This window comes from Pyxicephalus adspersus, chromosome 6 (assembly GCF_032062135.1).
Source record: "Pyxicephalus adspersus chromosome 6, UCB_Pads_2.0, whole genome shotgun sequence".
Taxonomy (NCBI): domain Eukaryota; kingdom Metazoa; phylum Chordata; class Amphibia; order Anura; family Pyxicephalidae; genus Pyxicephalus; species Pyxicephalus adspersus.
In genome coordinates, this window is record NC_092863.1 from 96,354,884 (window position 1) to 96,380,248 (window position 25,365).

Sequence of the window (25,365 nt, forward strand, 5' to 3'; positions counted from 1 at the left end):
CACTATATAAATCCTGTTTATTATTAATAATAATAACACACATGGGAAACACACATGTTGGCGCTATATAAATCCTGTTTATTATTAATAATAATAATAACACACATGGGAAGAGGCCCTAAGTGTGTCTGCGTACCTTTCCTAGGAGTCTGGATGCAGCGGTGGCCTTAAAGGAACAGGCAATCCTAAAAATTAGGCATCCCCAGTTCACATCCTACATGTAGCAATTTGTATCATGGCAAGAGTAACCTCCCATTCAAGTTGCAATGTCCCCCTCCCCTGGCCAGTGTCTGGTGTCAGCTATGGCTGTACATCCAGTAGCTGCAGCTTTTCCCCTCCCTCCTCTGTGCTGCCTCTTTACTTCTCCTCCTGTGTCTGCTCTTCTGTCTCTCTCTATCCTCTCTCTCCCTTTCTCTCTCTCTCTCGCCCTCTTGCTGTGAGCTGCTGATGATTGCTATTACTCACTCCCTCTCTCTATTGCACTGCTACCGATAAGCATTTGTCTGCGGGGGAGGTTTTCATCAACTCACAGGCTGTTGTCAAGAGAGGAAATTGCAATAAAGCGGCAGCGACAGCAGCATCAGAATCAGCGGCAGCAGCAGCAGCATCATTAGCAGCCCACTCCTCATCCTCCAGCTACAGCAAAACCTCTTGGAGAGACCCCAGAGCTGCCACACAGGCTTGTATTTCTGTTTGTGTTATTCCGCCGAGTGAACGCTGTACTGGGGGACAATAAAGCTGCTTTCCCAGGGAGTGTATTTCATGGGGATGTGTTCACGGCAAGAGAGGATTCAGAAGGATATCGACATTGTCATCCAAAAGTGCAAGGCGGAGAAGGACTGCCTGTTTTCAGGTGAGTTATCGGGGGCGACGAGGCATCACAAACCTTCCCCCCAGCTTTCGACTGCCCTTTGCCACCCTCCTTTTTCTCAGCTTACCGTTGGGCACGGGGGCTAACAATAACAGGGCTTTTTCGTTCACATAATGCCTTGTAGGTGCCCTTTGCCCGGTGGCGACCGGATTTAAATAGTGGATGGAGCTACGGCATGCGCTAAGGCAGGGCAACCAATCCGTAAGCAGAACGCGTTAGTTTGCGCACACCGTGCTGCCGAAAACTGGTGTCTCACGGGCTGCTGAAGCCGGGTTTGCAAGTCGGCTCATTGGGGTAACACCAGAGGTTGAAAAATTTGAAATTCTCTAGGTCTTTGTACTGTGATTAAATTTGCCCATTTTGGTTTGCAAACATGCATACTATTATTATTATTTTTTTTCTTTAACATGCTCATCATCGTTATAATATATGCCTATTATTAACCCTAATATTAGCATGTTTGGCATTCACCCAATAGAAGGAATCATGGTTAACGAGTGATCATGACACTGTCCTCCTCCCATTTTGTATCCCTTCATTTTTCCCATAGGGGGTTATGGTTAGAAAAAAAATATTCTTGTATCCATTGCTTGTATAAGGTTAGCTGGTGCAAACAGAGCTTGCCTTTCATCCGTGTTTTGCCATTGTATGTACACGACTATAGGACCATCGATGTGCTGTGTTGCTTTCAATGACAGCTGAAATTCCTCCGGTTGCCATGGCACCAGTGCACTTGTTGAAATAGGGGTTTCCTGCAATGTAAGGTGCCTATAGCTTGCTTACCTCACCATTGGAGGAGGTGGGAGGGATGCTGCTGACAAATGGGAATATACATCACTCAACGCTCTCTCTCTCTCTTTATTTCCCTTGCAGATTTCAAATACTCGGACTCCACTTTCACCTTTACCTTCCTAGGAGGCACCAAAAGGTACACAGTGTACATATGCTTAATGTTCCCTGAAGAATGTCTTGGGCCCTGTGTTATGCATTGACTGTTGTTGCCATGGCATCACCTCTTCTCAGGTTGCTTGTAAATGCTCTAACAAAAGCCACGCTAAATCTTGGAATAGCTGGAGATAAAGCAGGGATAGGTTAGGGATGAAGTCACATCATATACACAAAGTTGTGTTCAAGGCCCATTTACATATATGTGTTATGGAAACGATCATGTTAATGCACATTACCTGCAACGCATGGTAACACGCATGGCTGATGAGAAGCATAGGCCCGTAACTTGATTTATAATTCGATACCTTGACAAGACAGGGAAACATCAATTTTATTTAAAGGACAAGGCCAAAGCTTTATTGATTATAAATAATTATCTTCAGTAAACTGTAACAACAAGTAACTCTAAATGTGACAAGTTCTCCTCCTGTCCCCAACATCTTCCCAGCCGAGCTGGGGAAGCCCCAATCTTTAATCATGGAAAGGCCTGTCCTAACCTGTTCAGAAAGCCATCCGACAAACCCAGCATTTTCAACCTTTTTATCCCTGAGAAACCCACGATATCATTTTAAGGTCATAGGGAAACCCTACTAAATTCATTTTATTGGGCAGTAAAATGTCCCCCTTACAGTGGTGGCTAGAATACCCCCTTTATAGATAATTAAAAAGATCATTAGCATCATGAAGCTTGTTCTACCAAGTGGTGCTGGTTCTTTTCCTATGGAGGCATCATCAAATGCAAGATCAATCAATAACAGGTCGACAAACCTCTGGAGCAACCTTGGAATCCCATGGAACACTTAAGAGAATGATTTGGCCAACCATTTCCTATTGAGAGGATGTTGAGGCATCATTTCGGTTGCTGGATTGGTGGGAACATGCCTCGTAGGTGAAGACCAATGAAGATGCATAACCATCCTCTCACTACTTCTGAATAAAGACCTTTGTCTCTACCCTAAAGCTTTAACATGAAAAAAAAATAGAATTGATACAAAACATGATCAAACACACCAGCCATGTCTCCAACAGCCAAGAGCCCCTAATCACAAGGGCTCTAAGTTTCATTCTGCATGTTGTGCAATGCAGCTCCATTCATTTTTAATATTGGGTTAGCATGAGCTAAATGAGCTGCCCTAAGAATGCAGCACACGGTAATGTGTGATATAAAAATAAGTCCAGGTACATTCAGGAAAACAGTGCATATGTGTGAATGGGCCCATGTTGTGTCTTAGATGGCAATATCCGAAGGACTGGTAGACCTACATACACAGAGATATTACGTAAAGGAATTTCCTTTGGTACTCCGGTGATGGGAGGCTGCATTTTATCACTATCATGTATTTCTATGTTGTCAGCCACCTTAGGCTAATAAAGGTTTATGACCAGTAGTTTGGATTCCTATGTGAGATCACTAGACAGCACTTCTGTCCAGACAGCACAGCCAAGAGGGGGACATTACTTTTCTATTAGACCTGGTTTACACAGATAGTTTTTGAAACATTTATGGTACTTGTATTTGTTTTTCTGGCAATTTTTAAGTTCTAATAATCCAGTTGATTTTCCAGTGTGTGGCAGGGAATACAGAAATGATGAGATGAGCAAAAAAAAGACAAAAACATTTCATATTCATGTTTACTGTTTCCAGCTGCATTCTCTTTGCAGCTTAATCACAACACTCAAAATTACCTCTAGTGTGTCTTGGCACATTGACATTGGCAATTGATGTTGGTGATTCAACTCTGGGGAAATGATTTTTACTGATTGATCATTAAATAAAATATTTGCATTGCCTGTGAACCTCAAGTCTATTAAATTGCAAACAAATTGTACAAAATCATTTGATTGGATATGGAGTACTTGCACCATTTGGCAAAGTGTTGTCATGTATGATTAAGTAAATCCAATTCAGAGGTCTGTTGGAGCATTCTTAGCATGATTTTGAGGTTTACCCCATACCCAACCTCAAATATTCAGAAGGCAGAATATTGTGCACTTGTATGCTGTGTTATGGTACAGGTGACCAATTGGTAAATGGATTGGACTGGCCAGTTGAATGCTAAATTGGCAGCTCATCTGTGCTTGTGTTATAGTCTGAACGAACATTTTGGTGTCATCTCCCTATCCCCAAGCTGTGAGTTGGGCCATTGAGGTGCAGCAACGTCAACTGTGCTCACTCTGCTTTCTCTTCTCCTGTCTACATGTTCTCAAGCAATCACATAAACTTGAAGCAGAGCTCAATTGGCACCATGTGCTGCCCCTCCCTGGTCTGAATGCTGCTGTAAAAGGTAGATGTGAAAAGGCATTGCTCTATTTTAATCTATTATATATTCTATGTTGTTGATATGATTTGCTGAATGATGGACCCAATCAGTGGATATGTATGAAAAGTGAACTGAAACCACACGACCAATTGTGTTTTAATTAAGTCATTCCAAAGGCAAACATATCCAGGTTTTCACCTGTCCCAGGCTTCATGGAACTGTAATAATTTGATTATAGAACAGGGCAGTTCACTTGTTGTCATGTTGCTGGACGAACAACATTACCTTGACATATTTAGTGGTGCTTGGATTAGGTTATCTGCATGGCCTTAAATGCTGGGGCAATGTCCCTGGCATTCATTACAATTCAGGAAATTACTTTGATGAAAAACAAAATGTTTTCAGCATTACAGAACAAGCCCAGAAAAATGTCATAGATGCTAGCTATGCAATGACCTGATTAAATAAGAACCTTCAGGGCTTGTTTACACAGATTTTTAAGTTGTGGTGTGATTAATGGCTATTGGCACCCTTTTTTATCCCCTTGGCATCTGGTGGTTTTGACCAGCATTTGTGAAATGCCCCAAAACTGAAATAAGTGTGGTTAGCATTTTGGTTGTCTTGTCCAGGAACTAAAGGGTATAGAAACATGTTGTCTGTAGTTCACTACTATAATTAGGAAGCATCTAAAATGATAAAATAATGAAATCGTTAACCAACATATGTGGAGGTAAGACTTACCTCCTCTTAAAAAGAGAAGCTCTTTACGAGACCAGAAATCAGTGCAATATATGACGTGTTTCACCATATGCTATTGGCTTCGTCAGGTTAAACTCCATTCTGCACACTGAAAACAGTATAGGCGACTCTAACCTACTTGCTTCTCATATACCTTTCCAAAATGCTTTGCCAACCCCTTAAAAACTCTTATACAATGCTTGATACCACTGCACAAATGTCCATGTGAAGAAACCCTTACAAACATTGATTGTTGACCACCTCCTTTGTCCAAAACTTGGAAGCATTTTGATAGAACAAAGCAATTTATACAGAGATAATATTATACTCCCATTGCATAATTTTTTTTTAACCTTTTTTAACATCTGGATATTTTGTTTGCATTTGTAGCTGCCATTGAACATTTGGTGGTGCTGCTTTTCTTACTGTTTGTGACTTATTGTTTTTTCAGCATTATTTAAGGTCTTTAAAGTGAATCTCTGAATCTCTCATAATAGAATATTTATTGCTGCCATTGCTGACCTCCTTTTGCCCTCATACTGCTCTCATGCCATGAGTCACTTTAACACATATTCCCCTTGCGGCTGTATATTTCTAATCATCTACTTATTTTATTTATTGTTTGTCTACATGAGCAATGGCTGGTTTAGAAAAATAAAATACAATATAATAAACCAGTGCTGTGTCATGGAGTGATTTGGTAAAGGTACTTTGTAATTATTTCCATTTATTTTCTGCAATATTTTGCCTTAAATTTCTTGAATATATTTCTTCTATTTTCACTATACCTCTGCATGACTTATTTTATTATAAAAAAAAACCTTCAGGGCATTCTTTGCGTAATTCTCGGTGGCTAGTTGTGGGACATAACAAATGTAAAATAGACTATATTAAACATGTGGGAAGCTCAACCTAAAGCAAAATAGCTTTGTAATTTTGTAAATGTATACATTTTGCTCCTGGTGATGGTTTTTAAGGGAACTATTTCTTGCTTAACAGTCAGTAAAGAGTCAGTTTTAATAAAATAGAGGTCAGGCACGTACATTCACTGTATGCTGTGTTCACAACTCCACGGAGGTTTAGAAATGTGGGAACCTGCAATATATAAGGACTCCATGTGGCCAAATGTTTGTGGACGCCTCACCATCACACCTATGTGAGCTTGTTGGACAGCCCATTCCAAAATTATCAAAATTAATATGGAGTTGCCTTCATTCTTCTGGCAAGTCCATAAGTCTTTCCATAATTTCCCTTTGGGCCAAAAGACTAACTGTAAGGTCAAAAAATGTTGTTGGACAAAAAGATCTTGCGTGCTGTTTGCATCCAATCCAGGTGTTCCTAAAGCCACATACACACGTGCAATAATAGTCATTGGAAAGGATCTTTCACAATCCCTTCCAACAACTTGCACTGCATGATGCATGAACAAGTGCTGTACATACAGCAACATTTTGCTCTATGCAGAGGATCGTTAGTCATCCATCGTCAGTTGATCCGCCAGAACAGTCATTCGGACGATGGACGACTGGCGCTGAACACATGCCAGATTCTCACCCGATATCGGCCCTGAGCCGATTATCAGGCGAGAACCGATGGACATGTGTACGTAGCTTTAGGGTTGAGGTCAGAACATTGAAGGCCACTCAAGTTCCTTACCACTAAGTTAATCAATCCCTGTCTTTATGGAGCTGCCCAGGGGCACATTGTGCTAGAACAGATAAGCATTCCTGTAATTGTTGCCACAATGTTGAAATAGAACATGAGTTGTCTTTGCACTACATACTGTTTGGAGATATTGCTGTATAAAGACCTTGTCTACAGTGTAAGTGTAATATTACCTTTACATATTCTTCCCCTGTGTGCCTTTAGGGTCAGTTGAATCTCTGGCATTTGTGTTAGAAAGAAATGGAGTGTATTTTCAGAGAAAAGTGGAGGGCATGAGCATAGCTTTGGCCAAAGGGCTTCCACATGCACATACTGTAGGTATTGAGTTGAAGACTATTTGTATACACTAACATGTACCTGGACTTAAAAGTTACTTTCTATTGAGAAACATTTCTTAATCAAGCTAAACCAAAGTGGCATTCCACATATATGACATATGGCTGTTTGTTGTTTTCAAGTCTTCATTGTTTTAATTTAGTTTCCAAGAGTAAAAGAATCAGAATCTAGTTATTACCTTTCTGAAACCTTGCAATTTCTAGCTGACTGCCGGTGGCTTATGTGGTTTGTAAGTACTCAGCACGATTTGTTTTAACTGTCTTTAAGAGGAATCAAGTTTACTGCTGTAGACAATTTTTGTAGTTATTTCTGTAAGATGTTGAAGTGGGTACCATTACCAATAATAAGTCCGCATACAATGAAATCAGCTTACAGTTGTTATAAGTTTACAAAAATTAACATGTATTTCCTATATATTACATTTTCCAGACATGGACATTAGTATTGATCGAATATCTCATTATTCGATTCGACAGCTATTCGATTGAATAGGGCGATATGTGAATGAACGTCCAATTCGAACACCAATCAAAGTCAAATGGGGGAAAATTCAAGTTATTTTTCGAGACTGTGTTGAACCGGAAGAGCAATTAGGGGAGCAGAGCTGACAGCTCCGGTCCCCTGATTAGTCTAGCAGCCCTAGCGTAACTATAGTATGTGTTCCAAAATAGAGATTATCGGGGATCCCTGGGCACTAGAGGCTAAATGGGGACAAGTCTCCCCATTCATTCACCTTTAGTGCTCTGTGATTGGCTGGGGAGAGGAAAATCCTGATGACGTTTGGCTGTCTTCAGGGTTTACCTTTCCACGGCCAATCACAGAGCCAATCAGCCGTGGGAATCATGTTGTCATTGTGGGATAACCTGTAAAAAAAAAAAGTTAGTTACACAATGTCCATGTCTGAAAATCACACACATTCAATAAATTAACATTAAAGCCTTTTTTTTAACACATTTTTTTACACACGGATTTGCAAAGTCGAATACCGTGTTTTTCAGGTCGGGTCTATACGAATTCGAAAAGCCATATTTGGGTTGAATATAAGGACAACCCAAATTCAAACACCAACACTAGTGGACATACTTCTTTGAACACTGCAGGTAAATGTGTTTTATATAGACACATAAATTCACTAACTACATAGAATGGAATGGTACCATTTGTTAATGTTACGCTTCTCTTAGTACGCTGCACATTAATAGGGCTACGTGCTTCTAGTGTGAATATTATTATTTCTATAAATTGGTTTATGTAAATGAGCTTTCAATTAGAGACTAGCAAAAGTGTACTCATCTCCTAAATGAGATAAATGAAGAAGTGATTAAACTGAATACTTGTATGCATATGTGTAAAAAAAAGTAATATAAAACTATATATATATATATATATATATATATATATATATATATACATATAATCCTATCTAATTAGGTTTAGTCTGATGAATTTTTGGTATCAAAAACATATTATTCATATATTGTAAGAACAATAAGTGGATATCTGTTATTGAAAGTATAAGATTACACTCAGTTCCTGTGTGTCCCAGTGACCACACTGGAGCTCAGAGGGATCTCCCCGATGGGAAAACCACTGTCAGTAAACAAATATAAAACATACAAAAGCCTACAAAGGTTTTAAACCATTGGTCTAAGAAGGTCTTTATTCTATTCCAAAAAAAAAAAAAAGCCAAACTAGCAGAAGATTTGCATAGTGATTCACTCAAAAAACATTTGTGTGAGTTTAGGAACATTTGCAAATTTGGTCAAGGGCTGTTTATAAATCACTGAAAGTTGTATGAATGGGGGCAATTAAATCTTGAATGTAAAGGTTGCTGTTGGGGGAACATAGAAGAATCAAATATTCTTGAAACATATTGTCTAAAGAAGAACGTTTAAGTTCAATCTCTAATTATTACATTTTTTTTTATTTTATAATACTTCTTCTTTATTTTATTTACTTCTTAAAAATATAAAACAAGCATATCAAGTCACTGTACTAGTTACCTTAAAATACATTAACCTACTGTTTCTACAGTCAATCTATTTTAAATGCTTTTATTTCTGCAATATTTACCCAACAGCAACCTTTACATTCAACTCAGGTACATTTGATGACCCCCTATTTATACAAAAGCAGCTGCTCCCGGGATCATTCAATGATGGACTTCTGCACTGGCATGCCTGCCTCTGTCTTTTATATGAATGACGTTGGTGCAGCCCTCGATGATGGCATATTGGAGAAAAGTACTGTGGAGAAAGTGTTTGGAAACAGTGTGACTGTAACCAAGTGAAATCACAGCAATTAGTTTTAGTTAACCATAACTTTTCCCATAGTTGTGTGAAAATGTGTGTGTTTTATCATCACAATTTGAGGTTAACAGAACAAAAAATGTATTTAGATTGGTCCCCATACTGTCCAAGGTCCCAAATCTAGTGAAAAAAAAAGTCTGACTTTTTAATTGATCCCACAGGATTCCCTATAGGTTTTTCTGTTCTGATCACTTTTTTTGTACTATTTGCAAAGCGAATTATTTTTTAATTATGTACTTGAAATGTTTCAGGCCCGTTTTAGCCCTACTGCAATGCGCAGCACTATGTGGTGCATTGTGCTACCCTGGGAAGCATAACAGTATACATTCTATGCGTTGTGTTATACTCTATTCATTCCCCCCAGAAAATGTTTTTTCCCTGATTTTAGGAAGTATAGGAACTTCTCTTGATTCTCCCACGATGCAGTGCTTGAGGCTATGCAACCAATTAGAAAGAAGTTCATTAACCCATGTAAACTCCGATACACGCTGACATGGAGAGAATTATTATTATCATTGCTGAATACTGACATGGAGCTTATAAGGTTTAGACTCATCACTCCCATATGGGAATGGACCTGTTGGGTTAGAATATGTGAAATTGGTGAGAAACTCACAATTAGAAGCTCTTGTTTTAGCACCTATTTCCCCGTATTTGGAGTTTAGGAATGGAGAGAAACTCTAGAATTGCCACAGGCTGACATTATCATTGCCCGAGCTGAAGGATGGCTTTGTTGTTGCATCCCAGGCTTGCATGATTGCTTTCATTAAAGGCATTACTCATAAAAAGATTTTTTTTTTTTATACAGTGGTCACGCTTGAATGTCTCTCTTTTCTACCACATTATTTAAACACAAGCAATGACAAGCGTTTAAAAAGAAATAAGATGATATATCTCCTTCTTAGTTTTACTGCCAGAAGTGTCAGGCTAAGGTGACAAACTAAGCCAAGAGACTGTGTGTGTGGCTCGCATACAGTAATAGGCTTTTTTTGTTGGAACAATTTTTTGTTGCTAACTCCTATAGGTTGGTGGGGGGTATCGTTCAATGTATTATATTTTAATAATTAAAAAAAATATATATTATTGGATTCTTTAGAACTAAGAGTCATTCTTGTTGGTGGCAAGACCCAAGACAATACAGCTTCTATTGTGACTGTTGCAATATGTGTATGAATGTGGGGCACATGAGATATGGGAAGGTGGTGCTTGAGTTATAAAGGAGTTGGAGAGGGAATATGGTAATAAATTAACCTGTTATGGCATACCTGTGCAAAGACTGCAATTTCCACAAATCAAGTATCATGGTGCTCCTGGGCCATGACCATTGTTTTTGCTTTTCACTTTTAGTGAATATGGCTTATCCATCATTATTGTATCTTGTTTGTGATGCCCAACAATAGCTTAAAGTTGAACTTGAGAAAAACATACACACAGGGGAAATACCTCCAACAGAATTTATCTATCTATTCATCCATTCCTTTTACAACTCCCAACCTTCGCCTGATCAGCTGGATAACTGCTTACTTGGGTATGTGCGTAGATCACATATGGAATATAGAGGTTCCCCCCTCCACCTCCAGCCTACTAAGTGGACAGTGAAAGAGCAGCATCCGATTTATGAGATAATCCCTCCATTCTTTTCTGTTAGCAATAGCTCACATTAGCTCATCTAGCACAAATGTATTCCAAACAGAAGTAAAGCATGGTACTAGGTGCCCTGCTTCTGCTTTCCAAATTTAGGTATTGGACAGAACTAAATATACAACTTCTGCCTTCATTTTAAATGTACCTAAACCTAAAGGCATCCTCTCTTATTTTAATACTTTTTACTAATCATGATTATTGGCAGTCCCCTTTCTAGTTGTTTTGTAACTGTGTGTTTTACATGCTGGCAGTGCCAAGCTGACTCTCATACAATGACATTGCATGCCCAACGGTACGGGAAAAATGTGAAGCACCAGGTCAAATGTTGAGAGACCATGGCAAGTTCCCTTCATTATAAAATAACAACCAACAAAAGCCAACTGATTTATGGATATATATATAAATATATATATATATATATATATATATATATATATATAATCAGCTGGCTTTTGTTCTTTGTTGTTTTAAAATGAAGTGAACTTGCCATGGTCTTTCAACATTTGAGCTAGTGCTTCACATTTTTCCCGCACCGTTGGGCATGCAATGTCATTGTATGTGAGTCATTTTGGCAAACACCATTGATAAAGTCTTCTCCACCACATCCCAAAGACTCCCAATGGGGTTAAGGCCTGGAATCTATGGTGTCCAATACATGTTTGAAAATGTTCTCTCTGAACCACTCTTTCACAATCTAAGCCTGATGAATCTTGGTATAGTCATCCTGGAATTTGCCTGTGCCACCAGGGAAGGAAAAAAAAACATTGATGGAAAAATCTGGTCATTCTGAATGTTCAGGTAGTCAGCTGACTTTAATATTTGGATACATAACATTGCTGAACCAAGACCTGACTAACTAAAGCAACCCCAATTCCTTTAACTTCAAGCTACCCTAGATCATAACATGTAAAATGTCTTTAGAATATTAGTACAAAGGATATTTAAAATGTAAAGGAATTTAGAGGACAGATTTTTTTAGTGCAAATCCTATACCTTCTGTCCAGCCTTCCCAAAAGTATATTCATTGCCACCTTAGGTATCTCACTGTTTGTATATATATAATACATACATACATATGTATTGCATACATATAATGTAAGTTTAACCAGTTGAAGAATAAGTGCACTTTGAAACCACCAGCTAGAATGTTTACATCCTTCAGAGAAAATTACCTCTGCATGGGCTGAGCCAGCAAATGGAAACTTTATAGATTTCAACGGGTCTGTCTACCATAGCAGTCAATGGGGATCCTTTTCCCAGCAGAGAAGCATATAAACATTGCATTGTGCTAAGGCCACAGGATGCAGGGAAAGAAGTGCACGTTTGCAAGTGTATGAAAATGCATTTATCCTTTAAAGAATTAGGATGTACCTAATATGTATCAGACGTATTTCCCATAAACATTATGTTAGCTTGAGGTCCCCATCTATGTAGCAGAAAAAAGTAAACATATACAGATACATAGAAGTTAGGCTAAGCTTACATTGACTTTCAATGTAAATGCTTGTAAATGCACAGCTTTTGTACAAGTTTTTAAGCACTTATAAAGGCATTTTAAACCAAGGTATGTGGCAGAGAAGAGGTAGAATAGGGGAAAATGTCCATAAATGCCCCAAAACACCACAACAATGCCCAAGGCACCTAAAATCTATAAATGTCTTGTCTTTTTGGGTGTTTATGGGCACTTTACAAAGGCTGCGGAATGTGTTCTCTTTACAGCCTATCAAGAAAATGCTCTGGATTCTCCCGTTGAACAGAAAAAAGGGCATTTCAAATACGGGCATTTAAATAACTGTATACTTAGCTTTAGTTACAAAAAAACTCTGGAGAAGGCAATCTGGAATTTTCTTCTTACAAAAGTGTGCGTATTGGAAGATTCCCTCGCTGTTTCTTTATCAGTGACAATGCAAAACTTTACCTACAGTCCTATGGCCACTCTTTGTACAAGAAACATAATTGTCAGGATAAATAGAACACATCAAGGCATTACATTAAAATTTTTTTTAAAGGCAACCCCATTTTTAAAAAATATTTACCATTTTTTTCAAAGAAGATGTAAAATTATTGTACGCTTCCTCCTTGATATCATATATTAGAAAAACAAAGTTATTGCCCAATTATTACTTCTGTATCTAAAATCTGAACTTGGCTCTGGAGTATAACTGGTTACTAACACTCCTCATGTTTTTACAACATTTTGTTCTTGTGTAACCAGTTGAGTCACATGTTGACATAAAGTGATTTCAGTTTTGTATTTGCAGACACAACCAAGGAAATTTCAGTGGATATCCAGTGAAAGATCACAATATTTAGATTATCGGCCCTGAGTTTGTATTCATTTCTTAACCAACCACAGTATAGGATGGATAAACCAAAACTGGCCCTATAATGTCTAAAAACATTTAGCCTGATTTATTAAAATCTTCTATTACTGAGGAAGATATACTATCATAGGAGAACCTGGGTGATCCAGTAAGCATGAAATGGATCTGGTCCAGCATTGAAAACATTTACCACCTAATAGCAAATGCTGGATCACTCAGGTTCCCCCATGATAGTTTATCTTCCCCAGCCTTGGAGAGCTTTAATAAATCAAACCCTTTGTCTGTTCATACCCCCAACTTTCTGAGTTGAGATAGGACAAAGGGGACACCTCTGTCACACCCCAGCCTTTGCCATGACTGTCACTGGACAAGAAAAGGAGAAGCAGTTGAACTTATCTCTGTTACCCTGCTCTCTCTGTCTTTCTGTAAGTCCCTTGATAGCTCATGAGTACTGTAGAACAATTACTTGGTTAATTGTGTTGCTTTATCTCGTCCCTTGTCTGAGCTCAGCTCTGTGTGAATTACAGAATCGTGATACCCCTGCTTGCACAGGTGCTTACACTGTTTGCATGATGAAAATGAATAAATAGCTGGCTAATGATGCTGATGATGCCTTCCCATTTCTTTCTTTTTAATATGTAACACAAATTAAAGAAATCACTTTCAGTGGGACAATAGTGCTGTTCACACTCCAATCTGACCTGTGCTGGCACACAAAGCTGAATTAATGCATAATATGTTTCATCATTGACTTCCACAGGGTGACAGCATCAAAAATACACACATAGAGCCAAGTTTTAGCTCTTTATTGCTTTTAGTAGGAAAAAAATAACTTTAAAGATGAAGGTGAGCCAGGTTTACTATAATGCAAGCTCCTGCAGCTGCTTCCCTTGCACCTCGCAACTCTGAATAGTGGGATGCAAGAAAAGCAACTGCAGGAGCTTGAGCTATAGTAAACCTTCCAAGTATGGAGAAGAACACTTGGTTTGGAGCCAAAAAGAAAACAAAAAACAGTAAATACACAAAAGAGATACATGATGGGGTGTGATGGTTTTGGTAAGGTCAGTAAGTTGATTGGCAAGAGGCAGAGGAAGGGGATGGATACAAGGACATTGAAAACACTTTCTGTAAAATCTTTCTGTCCTTCTACCCCTACTGGACAATTAATGTCCAAAAAAGCAAGGGACATGGTGGTGCTAGAGGTCGGCAAAGGGACCCTTTTCGATATGATGTCCTCTAAGTTACAAGGCAAAATGATACTGAATAGGTGGGCCCAGTGGTGGGTCTGCTCGAAAGTTATATCTTCCCTTGAGATGGTGCAGTGCAGTTGAGGGCTTAATTGGGGGCTCAGTGCGGTTGGGGTTCTTCAGTGTCTTGGCCAATTTCCCCAATTCATGGTCAGTTATATTATTTGGGTTGGAAGAGGGACAAAGTTGGTGGAGTAGCGGGAGTGGAGATTTGTGGATCTCTGAGCTACTCTAGTCATGTAACTTAATCCCCTTTTTTTCCCCTATATTACCGTAGCTCTCATGTCCATGAGGTACTGATTGCTTACATACCCAGTACTGTCTTAAAAGTGGGGAGAAAGATCTTTTACTGTATTATGTAGGTGAATGACATGGCGGACGTGTAAAGGAAAACAAAGTGTAAGAACTTGCTGAGGCCGCCATTAAAGTTGATTCATCTTTTTGCTTTTCATGGGATTCCTTCCCTATTTATTGTGTTGAATTTGTTGATTGTTTTTGGAAAATTACAGTGGCAACAAAATGAAATGGAAAAGTCATTGTAATAACATCAAATTACTAAATGGCTTGTGTAGCAATTGTGTATGCATATATAGCAAATGTGTATGTATATTAATTTTTATATAGAATACAATTGTTGTTTTTTTTAATGTAAATAGAGATTATGCTCTCAGATTTGGCGAATCTGAGAGCATAAGCTCTCAGAGGCCCTGATTTATGAAAGCTCTCCAAGGCTGGAGAGAATACACTTTCAGAAGTGAAGCTGGGTAATCCAGAAAACATGGAATGCATTTTTCTAAAATCATTTGCTAGCAAATGTGTTGAATCCAGGACCAGATCCATTCCAGGTTTGCTGGATTACCCAGCTTCACTTCTGAAAGCATATTCTCTCCAGCCTTGGAGAGGTTTCATAAATCAGGGCCAGAAACCTTGACTTTCAAGATATGATATCATAGCTCTGCCTGGAGTTCCTCCTGCTTTGTCTTCACTTGCTGGTTGTAGAACATTGCCCACCACCTCCAAAATTCGTCAGTGGTGGGCCAAGTGTTTAGTAAGGAATTAGCAGGCAAGAACAGTACCACATGGAGGGAAAGGGGAGCATGTGTTTCTATGGCTAATTGTGTAAACCTTTTTGGGGGCTCCGTGTGGGAAATCATTCCAGTAAAGCTCTGTACACAGATGATGTTATCCACTTTTTCATGCCCATTTGCTTACAGAATTCATTTTTCTTGCTGATAATACTATTGTGACTTATCATGTAATAAGGTTACCATTAGACATAAGCTGAGTGAATTGAAAATTGAAGTGTATTTATAACCATGCATTGGGTTTTAGAACTTTTATAGGGTTTTTATTACTGTTTGTGTTCTTGCTTGTTTGATTCACCCTCTGTATTTGGTGTGGTCATTAGCAAAAGCTACAGGAAGTATAGTTTTGCAGGTTGTTTCCTGTTGTGACAGACAGGCATACATGTTTAAAAAAAGAAACAAAAGTTGGGGGTAGAGGAAAACCTTAAGCAAAACATAACAAAAACAAAGTACAGTAAGTCAGAGCAACCGATTTGAAGTGTCTTCACTGCATGACATACATTCCAACTGCCCCCTTTTCAATACCAAGTCCCTCTGCACCCCTTTTCTCCCTTGTCCAACTTTTTGGGTGGATATCATATAAAAATGTATAATGAATGCATTTTTATACTAATAAAAAGTGTTATTTTGTACTTGTTAAGTTTAACCAATAATTTTTTATGTATTCATTTGCAAAGGTGGCATGACCATGGTATGTCAATCATCCTTCTTCCATCCATCTCCACAAATTGGGCGATATGAACTGCAAATTCCCATTGGTTGATTTAGATACTGCATTTACCTATTTGTCTCATGAATTTTATACCTATTTATTTATGAATTTAGAGTAGAACCTCGGTTATCTGACACCCACTGCGAATGGCCGATTCCAGATAAGTGTAGTTTCCGGTTAACTGAGGTTATTTTGAAACTGGAGTTTCTCCGCCATTCAGCACCAGACTCGAATGGGGAGACTTGTCCCCGTTCACCTCTAGTGCTGAATGGCTGGGAAATGCTTTAGCCGTCATCAGGGTTTCCCTTTTCTCAGGCAATCACAGAGCGGAGCTCTGCTCTGCTCTCCTGATTGCTCCCGCATCCCTAGCAGAGCTGTGTTTTGTATTCTTGGATGCAGAACACATGCAACAGCTCTGCTGGGGCTGCAGGAGCAATCAAGAAAGTGGAGCTGTTCGGTGCTGGTTATCTGAATTTTCCGGTTATCAGAGTCCTGGATAACGTGGGTTCTACTGTAAATAGAACAGACATCTTCTGTAGCACTCCAAGTCCATAGTCGTGTCATGCAGCTTGCAATTTACTTATATATATACTTACCATAGTCATAAATCATTGACATGTATTAAGACCATTTAGAAAAGCCAATTACCTACCTGTATGTTTTTGGGATAATGGGGGAACTAACGCCCACAAAAGGGGCTAATACAAACTCATGCAGATATTGCCCAATCTAGGATCCAACTGAGCCACCATGCCACCTGGTAGCATGGCTGATAGAAAAAGTGAATTTTTCCCCTTTAATACAGTAAACCTATATACTTGTTTTATTTCTGAATTTATTAAATTGAAGTCAACTATGTTAAAAAAAAGAAAAAAAAATCAGACTAGCAAAACTCTCAACATACTAATTCTAACTATCTGACACACAAAAGGATTCATGGTGCCTAGAGAGGAAAGTCCAGAGCAAGGGTGCCCAACACATCGATCGCAAAGGCAACGGGTGTCCATTGCGGAGCCCTGCCTTACCCCTCCCTGCTGTTTACCAGCAGCCCTGCTGTACGTCTATAGGGATGCCGGGGATGTCTTTCAGTGCATGAGAAGGCTCGTGTAACAGTGGGGAGTGGAGAGCAGAGAGGGCGGGAGGGCAGTCTGAGGTGAGCAGTGCTGGGCAGCCAAGTCAGTTCAGGCTCGGTGTCAGGGTTCAATTACCGAGATACCTTTGTACAGATTAGCAGTTCTTTTTCTTGTGCAGCATTTCATTCTCCTAGCTTTCCTGTCACTATAGACTTGTAGTGCAATGTCTGTGCAATGGTCTGCCATTCAATGTCTTATTAGCTTTAGTCACTTCTGTGTAGTATACTCGGTATATATATATATATATAAATAAATATACGTTTAGCATTGTTTTTGTTGGTAGATCATTTTGACTTAGTCATTTTAAAAGTAGCTTGCAAGCCAAAAAGTGTGGGCACCCCTGGTCTAGAGTGTCAAAGTACATAGAATTCGTATTTTGCATGAATTCAGCATATGCCAGATTAGCCATTGTAATTAAATTAGAGTGCAGCTTGAGATGACATGACTCATGTGGGCATGCTATGGTTGCTGAATTGTGCGGAGAGACATGCCAATGCCTAATCTGTAAAGGTGTTGTCTCCTGTGTACTTACTGCGCTGTATTCTATTCACAGAGTTTATAAATCTAATGTTGTGTACTGTTCAGAGAATAACTAATGACTCACCTGTACTTTAAAAAAGTAATAAAAGTTGTGCATATGTTTGTATGCACGCTCTAAAGTATGATTTGCAATGTAGCTTGATTATGTCTTTTTGAAGTTCCATTCCTCAGATATTGCAACTTCTTCCTTGTAGAATTCCCACACTGCACTTTGTGGGGTCCTTCCATTGGCAGTATATCATTACTGTGTCCTGTATTGTTCTTATACTATACTGTGTATATATATAAACATCTTTCAGTATCCTTACATATTCTACCAAGGAAGGGGGAGGCATTTAGGGATGTTTTAAAGGAAGCAGTTTGCTTGTGGTGGATTTTCACCAGTATTCCGGACATCTGTCTGTAGGCAGGGCTGTGGCACTATGTGTAAAGAATTGCATGACATGTCATGAAAAAATTATAGACTCATCAAAGAAAGTTGTACATTGCTGCAGGGGATCTACTGTGTTTTGATGTTGAACTACTTGTTAAGTGCCTGCCAACTGGATATAGGCCAAGCAAAATGCCCTGTAAGCTCTAATAATCATGGCTTTTGTAATTTTTGTTTCCTGCTAAAAACTCTATTGTTGCTATAATGTTATACAAAATATGATTAGTCTTTATCAGCCTTTCTCAGTCTTTATATCCTAGGGGAACCCCATGCAAAAAATATCGAATCTTGGAGAACCTAAATACAGATCAAAGTTAGCAGGGAAAAAATGCCCCTTTTGTTGTTGTCAGGATGCCACCTTTATGATACATGAAAAGATATTGTTGTCATGTCATTGGCTTTGTTAGGAGCCTGGTGTTGTTTAAGGGTTTTTGCAGGCACTAGGGAAGAGCGAGAATGCCTCTGGCATTCTTGTGAAAATTTCATCGAACTTCCGATGGTTACGCAAAATTTCGGCGAACCGATTTCAGGAAACCATCGGAAGATCAGGGAAATTATAACAGGAAGATTCACAGGGGATTCACGAGATTCCCTGGGAATCCTCCTGTTTGCTATCCCCGGGGCACTATAGGTTAATTAACCTCTAGTGCCGGGGGTTGCACACTGTTCTCAATGAATGCCGTCTGTGGATGCATTCATTGAGAAGATCCCCCGGGATTAAAGGGTAATTAACCTCTAGTGGCCCGGGTTCACAGTGGATTCTCAGAACTGCAATCATTCTTGCAGCCCTGGGAATCCTGTTTGCGATCCCCGGCACTAGAGGTTAAATGGGGACAAGTATCCCCATTCAAAACCTCTAGTGCTCCCTGATTGGCGGAGGAAAGCTTTTTAAAAACTTACTCATCCCTAGCAGACACCATTAAAATGAAGACCAATCAGCCACAGCTCAGGAACCCCTAGCAACCTCTGGAGGAACCCCAAGGTTCCATGGAACCCTGGCTGAGAATGGTCGGTTTATATATATTATGCAGAGATTGTATTATTCAATTTAGTTATTGCAATGTTTCCCAACCTTTTTAACATGAGGGATCCCTTCTGATAACTTTCAGGGCTTCAGAGAACCTCTTCTATAGTTACTATATCCAGTAATCACAAAACATTAGTGTGGTGGTCGTTAGTAAGAAGTCTTCTATATTGCTGGCCATTGGGAAGAATGTCACCCTTACAGATAGCCAAAACAATTATTGGGATCATCTAAACAGACCTGAGATCGACAAATTACTTATTTCTAAAGAAACTCCTAGCAATGTTTTCAGGGACCATAGGGTTCCAATAAACCCTGGTTGAGAAACAGGTATGGTAAATAGTAGAAAAGAGGCTTTATCTTGGAAGGAAAATCTACAATGAAAATGTTCAATCATTTTATGTAGAAAAACTCTTTAATTGTGTTTTGGATGTCCTATCATTCTTTTTTTCATGACTGCAAAATGCAAAATAGACTTGGCAATTGATGAATAAGTCCACAACTTGGGTAAGAAGTATACGTTTGTTGAATTCCACTGTAAGGATCTCACATCGTTACAAAAAATATTTCCCATTTTCTCTTCTATTGTAGCTAGAAATAACTTGCAAAGTGAGCTGGCTCAGTCTGATTTGTGTTTATTGTTGCTCATTCACAGAAGATTATATTTGCAGCAACATCTCTTGGCAGCTTATATACATAATAGACAGCGAGCCTGATTTATAGGAACCGGAGCAAAGAAACCCGCAAGTGTTGGCCATGTCCAAATGGCCATCTGGCAGTTATGCTATTTGCCAGAATGGAAGAGGTCCTCTAGTCACTCATGCAAACTCATACGAATTAAAAAAAAACAAGCTGTGGCTATCAATAAAATATATGTAAAGTCTTAAAGCCCAGGTCCAGTTTGTCTTCTGAACGCTTCTAGTAGCCACCCTCTATTACAGCTTGCATGAAATACAGCATTATAGCAACCAGTATCTCTTGGGCCAGGCCATCATGGACAGCAATAATGGCCAGCCACCTTTTGGGAAGAGAAAAAAGAGGAAAAAGACCCAGTCTGTCACACCAGCCAGAATAGAGCTAAATAAATACAAATGTGTGCATTTATTTTAAAATAATGTGTGGGTGGGTGGTGTAATGCTCAAAGATATACAAAAGACAGCTACATTTACTCTAAAAATGCATGCAATAACTATTGTTGTGCTGTCATTCTTTTCCATGCATTTTCAAAATACAAAATGGCAGTCAGACAATCTGTTTTACTCTTACATGGGTGCTTAACACTAAGGGGTGCATACTTTAAAAGCACATTCTAACAAAATTCCCCAGTACTCAACCCTACCTTGATGTCTTGGTTTTGTTTCACTTACAAATGATTGTGAGAGTTGCCTTCTGAGTTATGGTGTCTCTATACCGTGTTATTATATGCCATATATGCAAAAAAGCCATAAAGAACATTCTTATCTGTGGATAACTCCAAAATGCCCATAGACAGGAAGACTCCATATATAGTCAAATTCATCTTAAAACTGATGACGGCATTCAATGACTGTGCCCACCCATGCATGTTTTCAGTTGATTGGAAGAGTAGGGCATGAAGGCTGCCCTTGTATTGGGATAAATATGCCCATTCATAAGTTATTTATTTCTAGAATGGTAGCTCCGAGCTCATGTGTGTCAATGTGTCTCCTTGTAGCATAGATAAAACTTTGAAACCCTGGTCCTGGGAATACAAAAGCTCAATAGTTTGTTGGGTAGGATAGCAGTCAACACCTCAGAAAGCCCCCAACGATCTCTTTTGTCTTACCATGGCTTTATTTCATAGTTGTCCTGTTTTTCTCTGTGTGCCTGACCCTCGCAGCCTTGGAGAGCTTTATTAAATCAGGCACAATGTGTCTGAGCTGCCCCTATGTTATTTTAGTGATATTCTAAGTTCATGCAGTAAATTTGTTACCAGTTTGTTATTTTTGGTTTTTGTTTGGTTGATGTTTTTTATTTGATGGGTTATACAGTTACAAAATTAATCCAGTTAAAAAAAAAGATGTTTCCATTGATTTTAACCAAAAGACAAAAACATTTTAAAAAATAGCATCCAAAATATTTGTACATGCATAGTTGATTCAGATGAAGGCACAGAACACTGTAAACCATGGACCAGCTATATCAGACATTAAAAAAGATTTTTTCCTGGTAACTAAAAGTAATCCAATATTTCCCTTGATCAATAATCTGCAATAAAATATCCCATGTGGTTTTTCTGTTGAATATATTTGTTTTACACATGAGAATTATTCAGCTACATTTTACAACTCTTGGTCACAAATATGATAAAGGCCCACAACTTAAATGGCAGCCATTCTTGTCTATTTAAAACAAGGAAAATATGAAAGGAGCCAGTTTACCTCCATTTAAAACCAGCCTTGTTCTGAACTGTAGGGCAATGCACACATACATGTCAATTTACTTTCCTGAAACCCAATGGGCCTGATTTATTAAAGCTCAACAAGACTGGAGAAGATAGACTATCATGGAAGAACCTGGGTGACATAGCAAACCTGGAACAGGTTATCTATAAATTATATTCACTTAGATTTAAAAAAAAGTTTTCACTCCAGGAATACATTCATTCCAGGTTAGCTCGAACGCCCAGGTCCTTCCATGTTAGTCTAAATCTCCTGTCTTGCTTTAATAGGTCAAGTCCAATGTGTATGGAATCAGCGACTTTTCAGCTTTTGGTTGCCAACAACTATAGCACAGACAGTGAAAAGGTTCACCTTGCCTATCACTGCTGTCCCTTCCAAGTATTACATGAAATCACTATTCTTCGATTAAACTACGGCACAGAATGAGTGACAATGATGTTCAGTGTGGATTCTTTCCTATCAGGAAATTGGATGATATTATTATTACATGAATGTTGCAGTAAAACCAGTGCTTTCCATTCCTTCATACCAGGAACAAAAATTTTCCCAGGGTGTTAATGAAATTACATATGTAAATACGATGCTGAGTGAGCATTCTGAATAGTGCGCATTAATAATTCAGCTATGTGCTAAATATTAACTCAGCTGGCCTTTCATAGGGGAATTCAGCCATAAACAGCAGGCAGTATAAAACAACACAATACAGACCAATTTGCACTTTTTCCTTTGCATCTATTTTTACATGGATTTAGGATGTTTAACGCAGCCCAGTTTATTTTCATGCAAATTGCATTGCTTTTTTTCTGCAATACATTTTATAGCTGCAAATGCAAGCAGAACTCCAATATAATATAAAATACTAATTAATGCATTATTACATTATTAATCAGTTATTTTTAAATGCAAACAGTGTAAGTAGCTGATAGTGATTTGTTATCTGCATCTTGCAAGCTTTATAAAGCAAAGCTCAGGAGTAGAATGGTCCAAGAAAAAAATACCCCAAAGTACAGTGGGAGAGGCTTCTATTTCCATAGAGGCTCCAATTCCTAATCTCCCTCTGAAAACACTTGTCTGTCTTTGGGTATAGTAGTGTCTGGAACAAAGATACAGTAAGCAAAATCAAGGAACTCCTGATATGCATCAGGGTCAGTATTTTAAATGTTGAATCGGTTGCATTTTCATAGGTTTGCAATGGCAAGCTACGTATTTACTTTAGATAAACTTTCTCAACATTTGTACCCTGGAAAAATCCTTGAAATACATTCAGGTCTTGGGAATCCCTGATAAAATGAATTCATGGAGAGTTGATGGGAAGAATGCCCCCTTAAGGTCATAGTTAAGAAAGAATGACCTATATGGTGTTAGTCAAAATGCCAGCCCTCTAGATAATGTTCATTGAGGACGCTCCACTGGCTCTGCCTAATGCCTTTGAACCCGGAACTATACAGCCACCATCAGATGGAAGGTGAATCAGCCAAAACTCAAGGAACCCCTAATTACTACTGGAGGAACTCTGGTTGAGAATGGTTGCTTTGTATGGCCCATTGCTACTGATCTTCTTCACTACTAACATTTTAAAATATTTTCAATACATGGGGATAGGAAGGTAGAAGTACAATGTGGGCTGTATCATGGAGTTTAATTATAAAGAGGAACTCAAGTTCCACTTTAAAAAATCCTGATTACAGAGGGCAATCTCCTTTCTGCAATAAGCAGAACCTATCTGTCTGCTTCCAGGAACTGTCAAAATCACTGCTTGCCAGGATACCCAGCACATCCCAGCTTTTCCTGTGTTTGCCAGGGCTGAACTTCTGTGTGCCTGTGCGGGAGTTACATTACCCTGGCATAGCCAATCAAGATGGCCGAAGATCGCAACAAGGAAGAGAAGAAGATGGTGGATCTCTGTGTTAGAACAGGGATAGGTGAGTATAAACAGGGTTTATTTTTGCTTAATTAAGTAAATTGTCCCTGGGTTCAGCTTTATTTTAGGTTCTATATATTCAGATGCACCCATAATCCACCTTTCTAAGAACTCAGAGACATTGCTTCAAACTATGGAGGGTTCAGTTTGCATTTTACAGGTTCACATTCAGGGCTACAAAAAAAAAGACAGGATTTTGGCAACCATGGAAATTTAGTGAGGCCGCTATACAAGATGAATGGCATAATGGAAATTAGAGTCATCCAGCAGGTAGACTGTGTCCTCCTAGTTTAGCTCAATGCAATATTTTCATGTTTGACTGCAGCCGAGCCTTAAATAAGTCCGTTCATGTGTGGTCATCCATCCATCCTTCTGCTTCTGCTCCATTCATCACAAAAGCAAGGCAATAGATTTTAACAGCTGAAGCTTGTTTTAAATGAACTGCTTTGGAAAGGACAATGGGCAAGAATTACGGCAGCAATAAAGACATTTTGTGATCCATAAATATGGCTGCAATCCTAGTTCAATAAAAACTCTGGTTCGAAAGTGCTAGCGGAAACATAGAGTTTTAATTTGTACTTGTGCTAAACTAAAAGATGCAAAACAAGAATTATTTCATCCAGCTGAAACTTTTGTTGGTTTGGGTCGCATAGGGAAAAGTTAGAATCTCCTTCAGATATTTCCCACTATGAATCCATTGGGGAGATTTCGGGTATTGCTAGACTTTAGGGCACCAAGGGGGAATTGGGGACATAGGTTAGGTTTCAAATTTACCAGAGGCTCAGACTCATCCTTTCTATCTGCTAAAAGGTTTCCCTGTCTGCTAGAAGGTTCCCTGTCATTGGGACAAGAAGTAATAGGAAATGTCTCTCATGGGTTATGAAGATAACTTCATCCTATATATTATCCACCCTTGTGGAGTGAAGAATCAAATGGTCGAGAGCACCACAGCACTCAATAGAAAATCGCATCACACCTTTTCTTCATTAAATAAAACCATTTTTATTATATTGACACATATTCAGCAACTCAGAACAAAGCAAATGCAATGTTTCAGAATCATCAGGGGTCTCTTCATCAGGCGAAGAGACATCTGGCAATATCACCATTGGGGACACCATTTTCACTGCTTGAAACAAACAGCTAAATACACAGATGAAATACAAATGGGGCAGTAGGTATATCTGCCACACAATTTAATTCTCTGTCTATCTAGTCCCAAGATTTAAACAGTTCTGCTGCACAGATGCCTAATTTATCTCTGTTGCAGTTGTACTTACAGATCGTATCCTTCTATTAGCCGGTGACTAGACAGTGATAGGAGAAGTGGAAGACTGATCAGCTCATTTCTCTGCCACTACTATTTTTATGTTCACTGTTAGCACAGGAGCACCCATGATTGGCAGATTGTGCTGCTTTTTTTTTCCCACCAGTCTAGGCGCTGCATTACAGGATTGCAGGTAGCTTACACCATATCAGATTTAGGTACTTACACTGATTCTATTAAATATAATACACTTATGATGTGTTATTAAATACACAGTTGTATTCATATATTAATTGTTTTTATCTGTTCGGAGTCCACCTTTTATTTAGACCTGCTCCAAATTGCACAGTTCAAATCAATTAGTGTGCAAACGCCTGTATTATCAAACTAAATTGTTTGTTTTTTAATAAGAAAGTACTAAGGCTGAACAGATCTAATTTCGTCTGCTATCTCACATTATTAGAGGCAAATAAAACCACATTGTTTTTTA

The 25,365-nt window shown here is 38.8% G+C and overlaps 1 protein-coding gene across 1 annotated transcript in view; it reads left to right on the forward strand.

Annotated features, from left to right (window-relative positions):
- The first annotated feature begins 368 nt into the window (after nucleotides 1-368).
- PARP8 (poly(ADP-ribose) polymerase family member 8) overlaps nucleotides 369-25,365 on the forward strand; it is a 139,833-nt gene continuing 114,836 nt past the window's right edge. Inside the window, exons 1-2 of the mRNA XM_072416682.1 lie at nucleotides 369-853; nucleotides 1,745-1,799. Coding sequence (XP_072272783.1) covers nucleotides 763-853; nucleotides 1,745-1,799 — 146 coding nt within the window. The 5' untranslated portion in view covers nucleotides 369-762. The remainder of the gene's footprint in view (nucleotides 854-1,744; nucleotides 1,800-25,365) is intronic.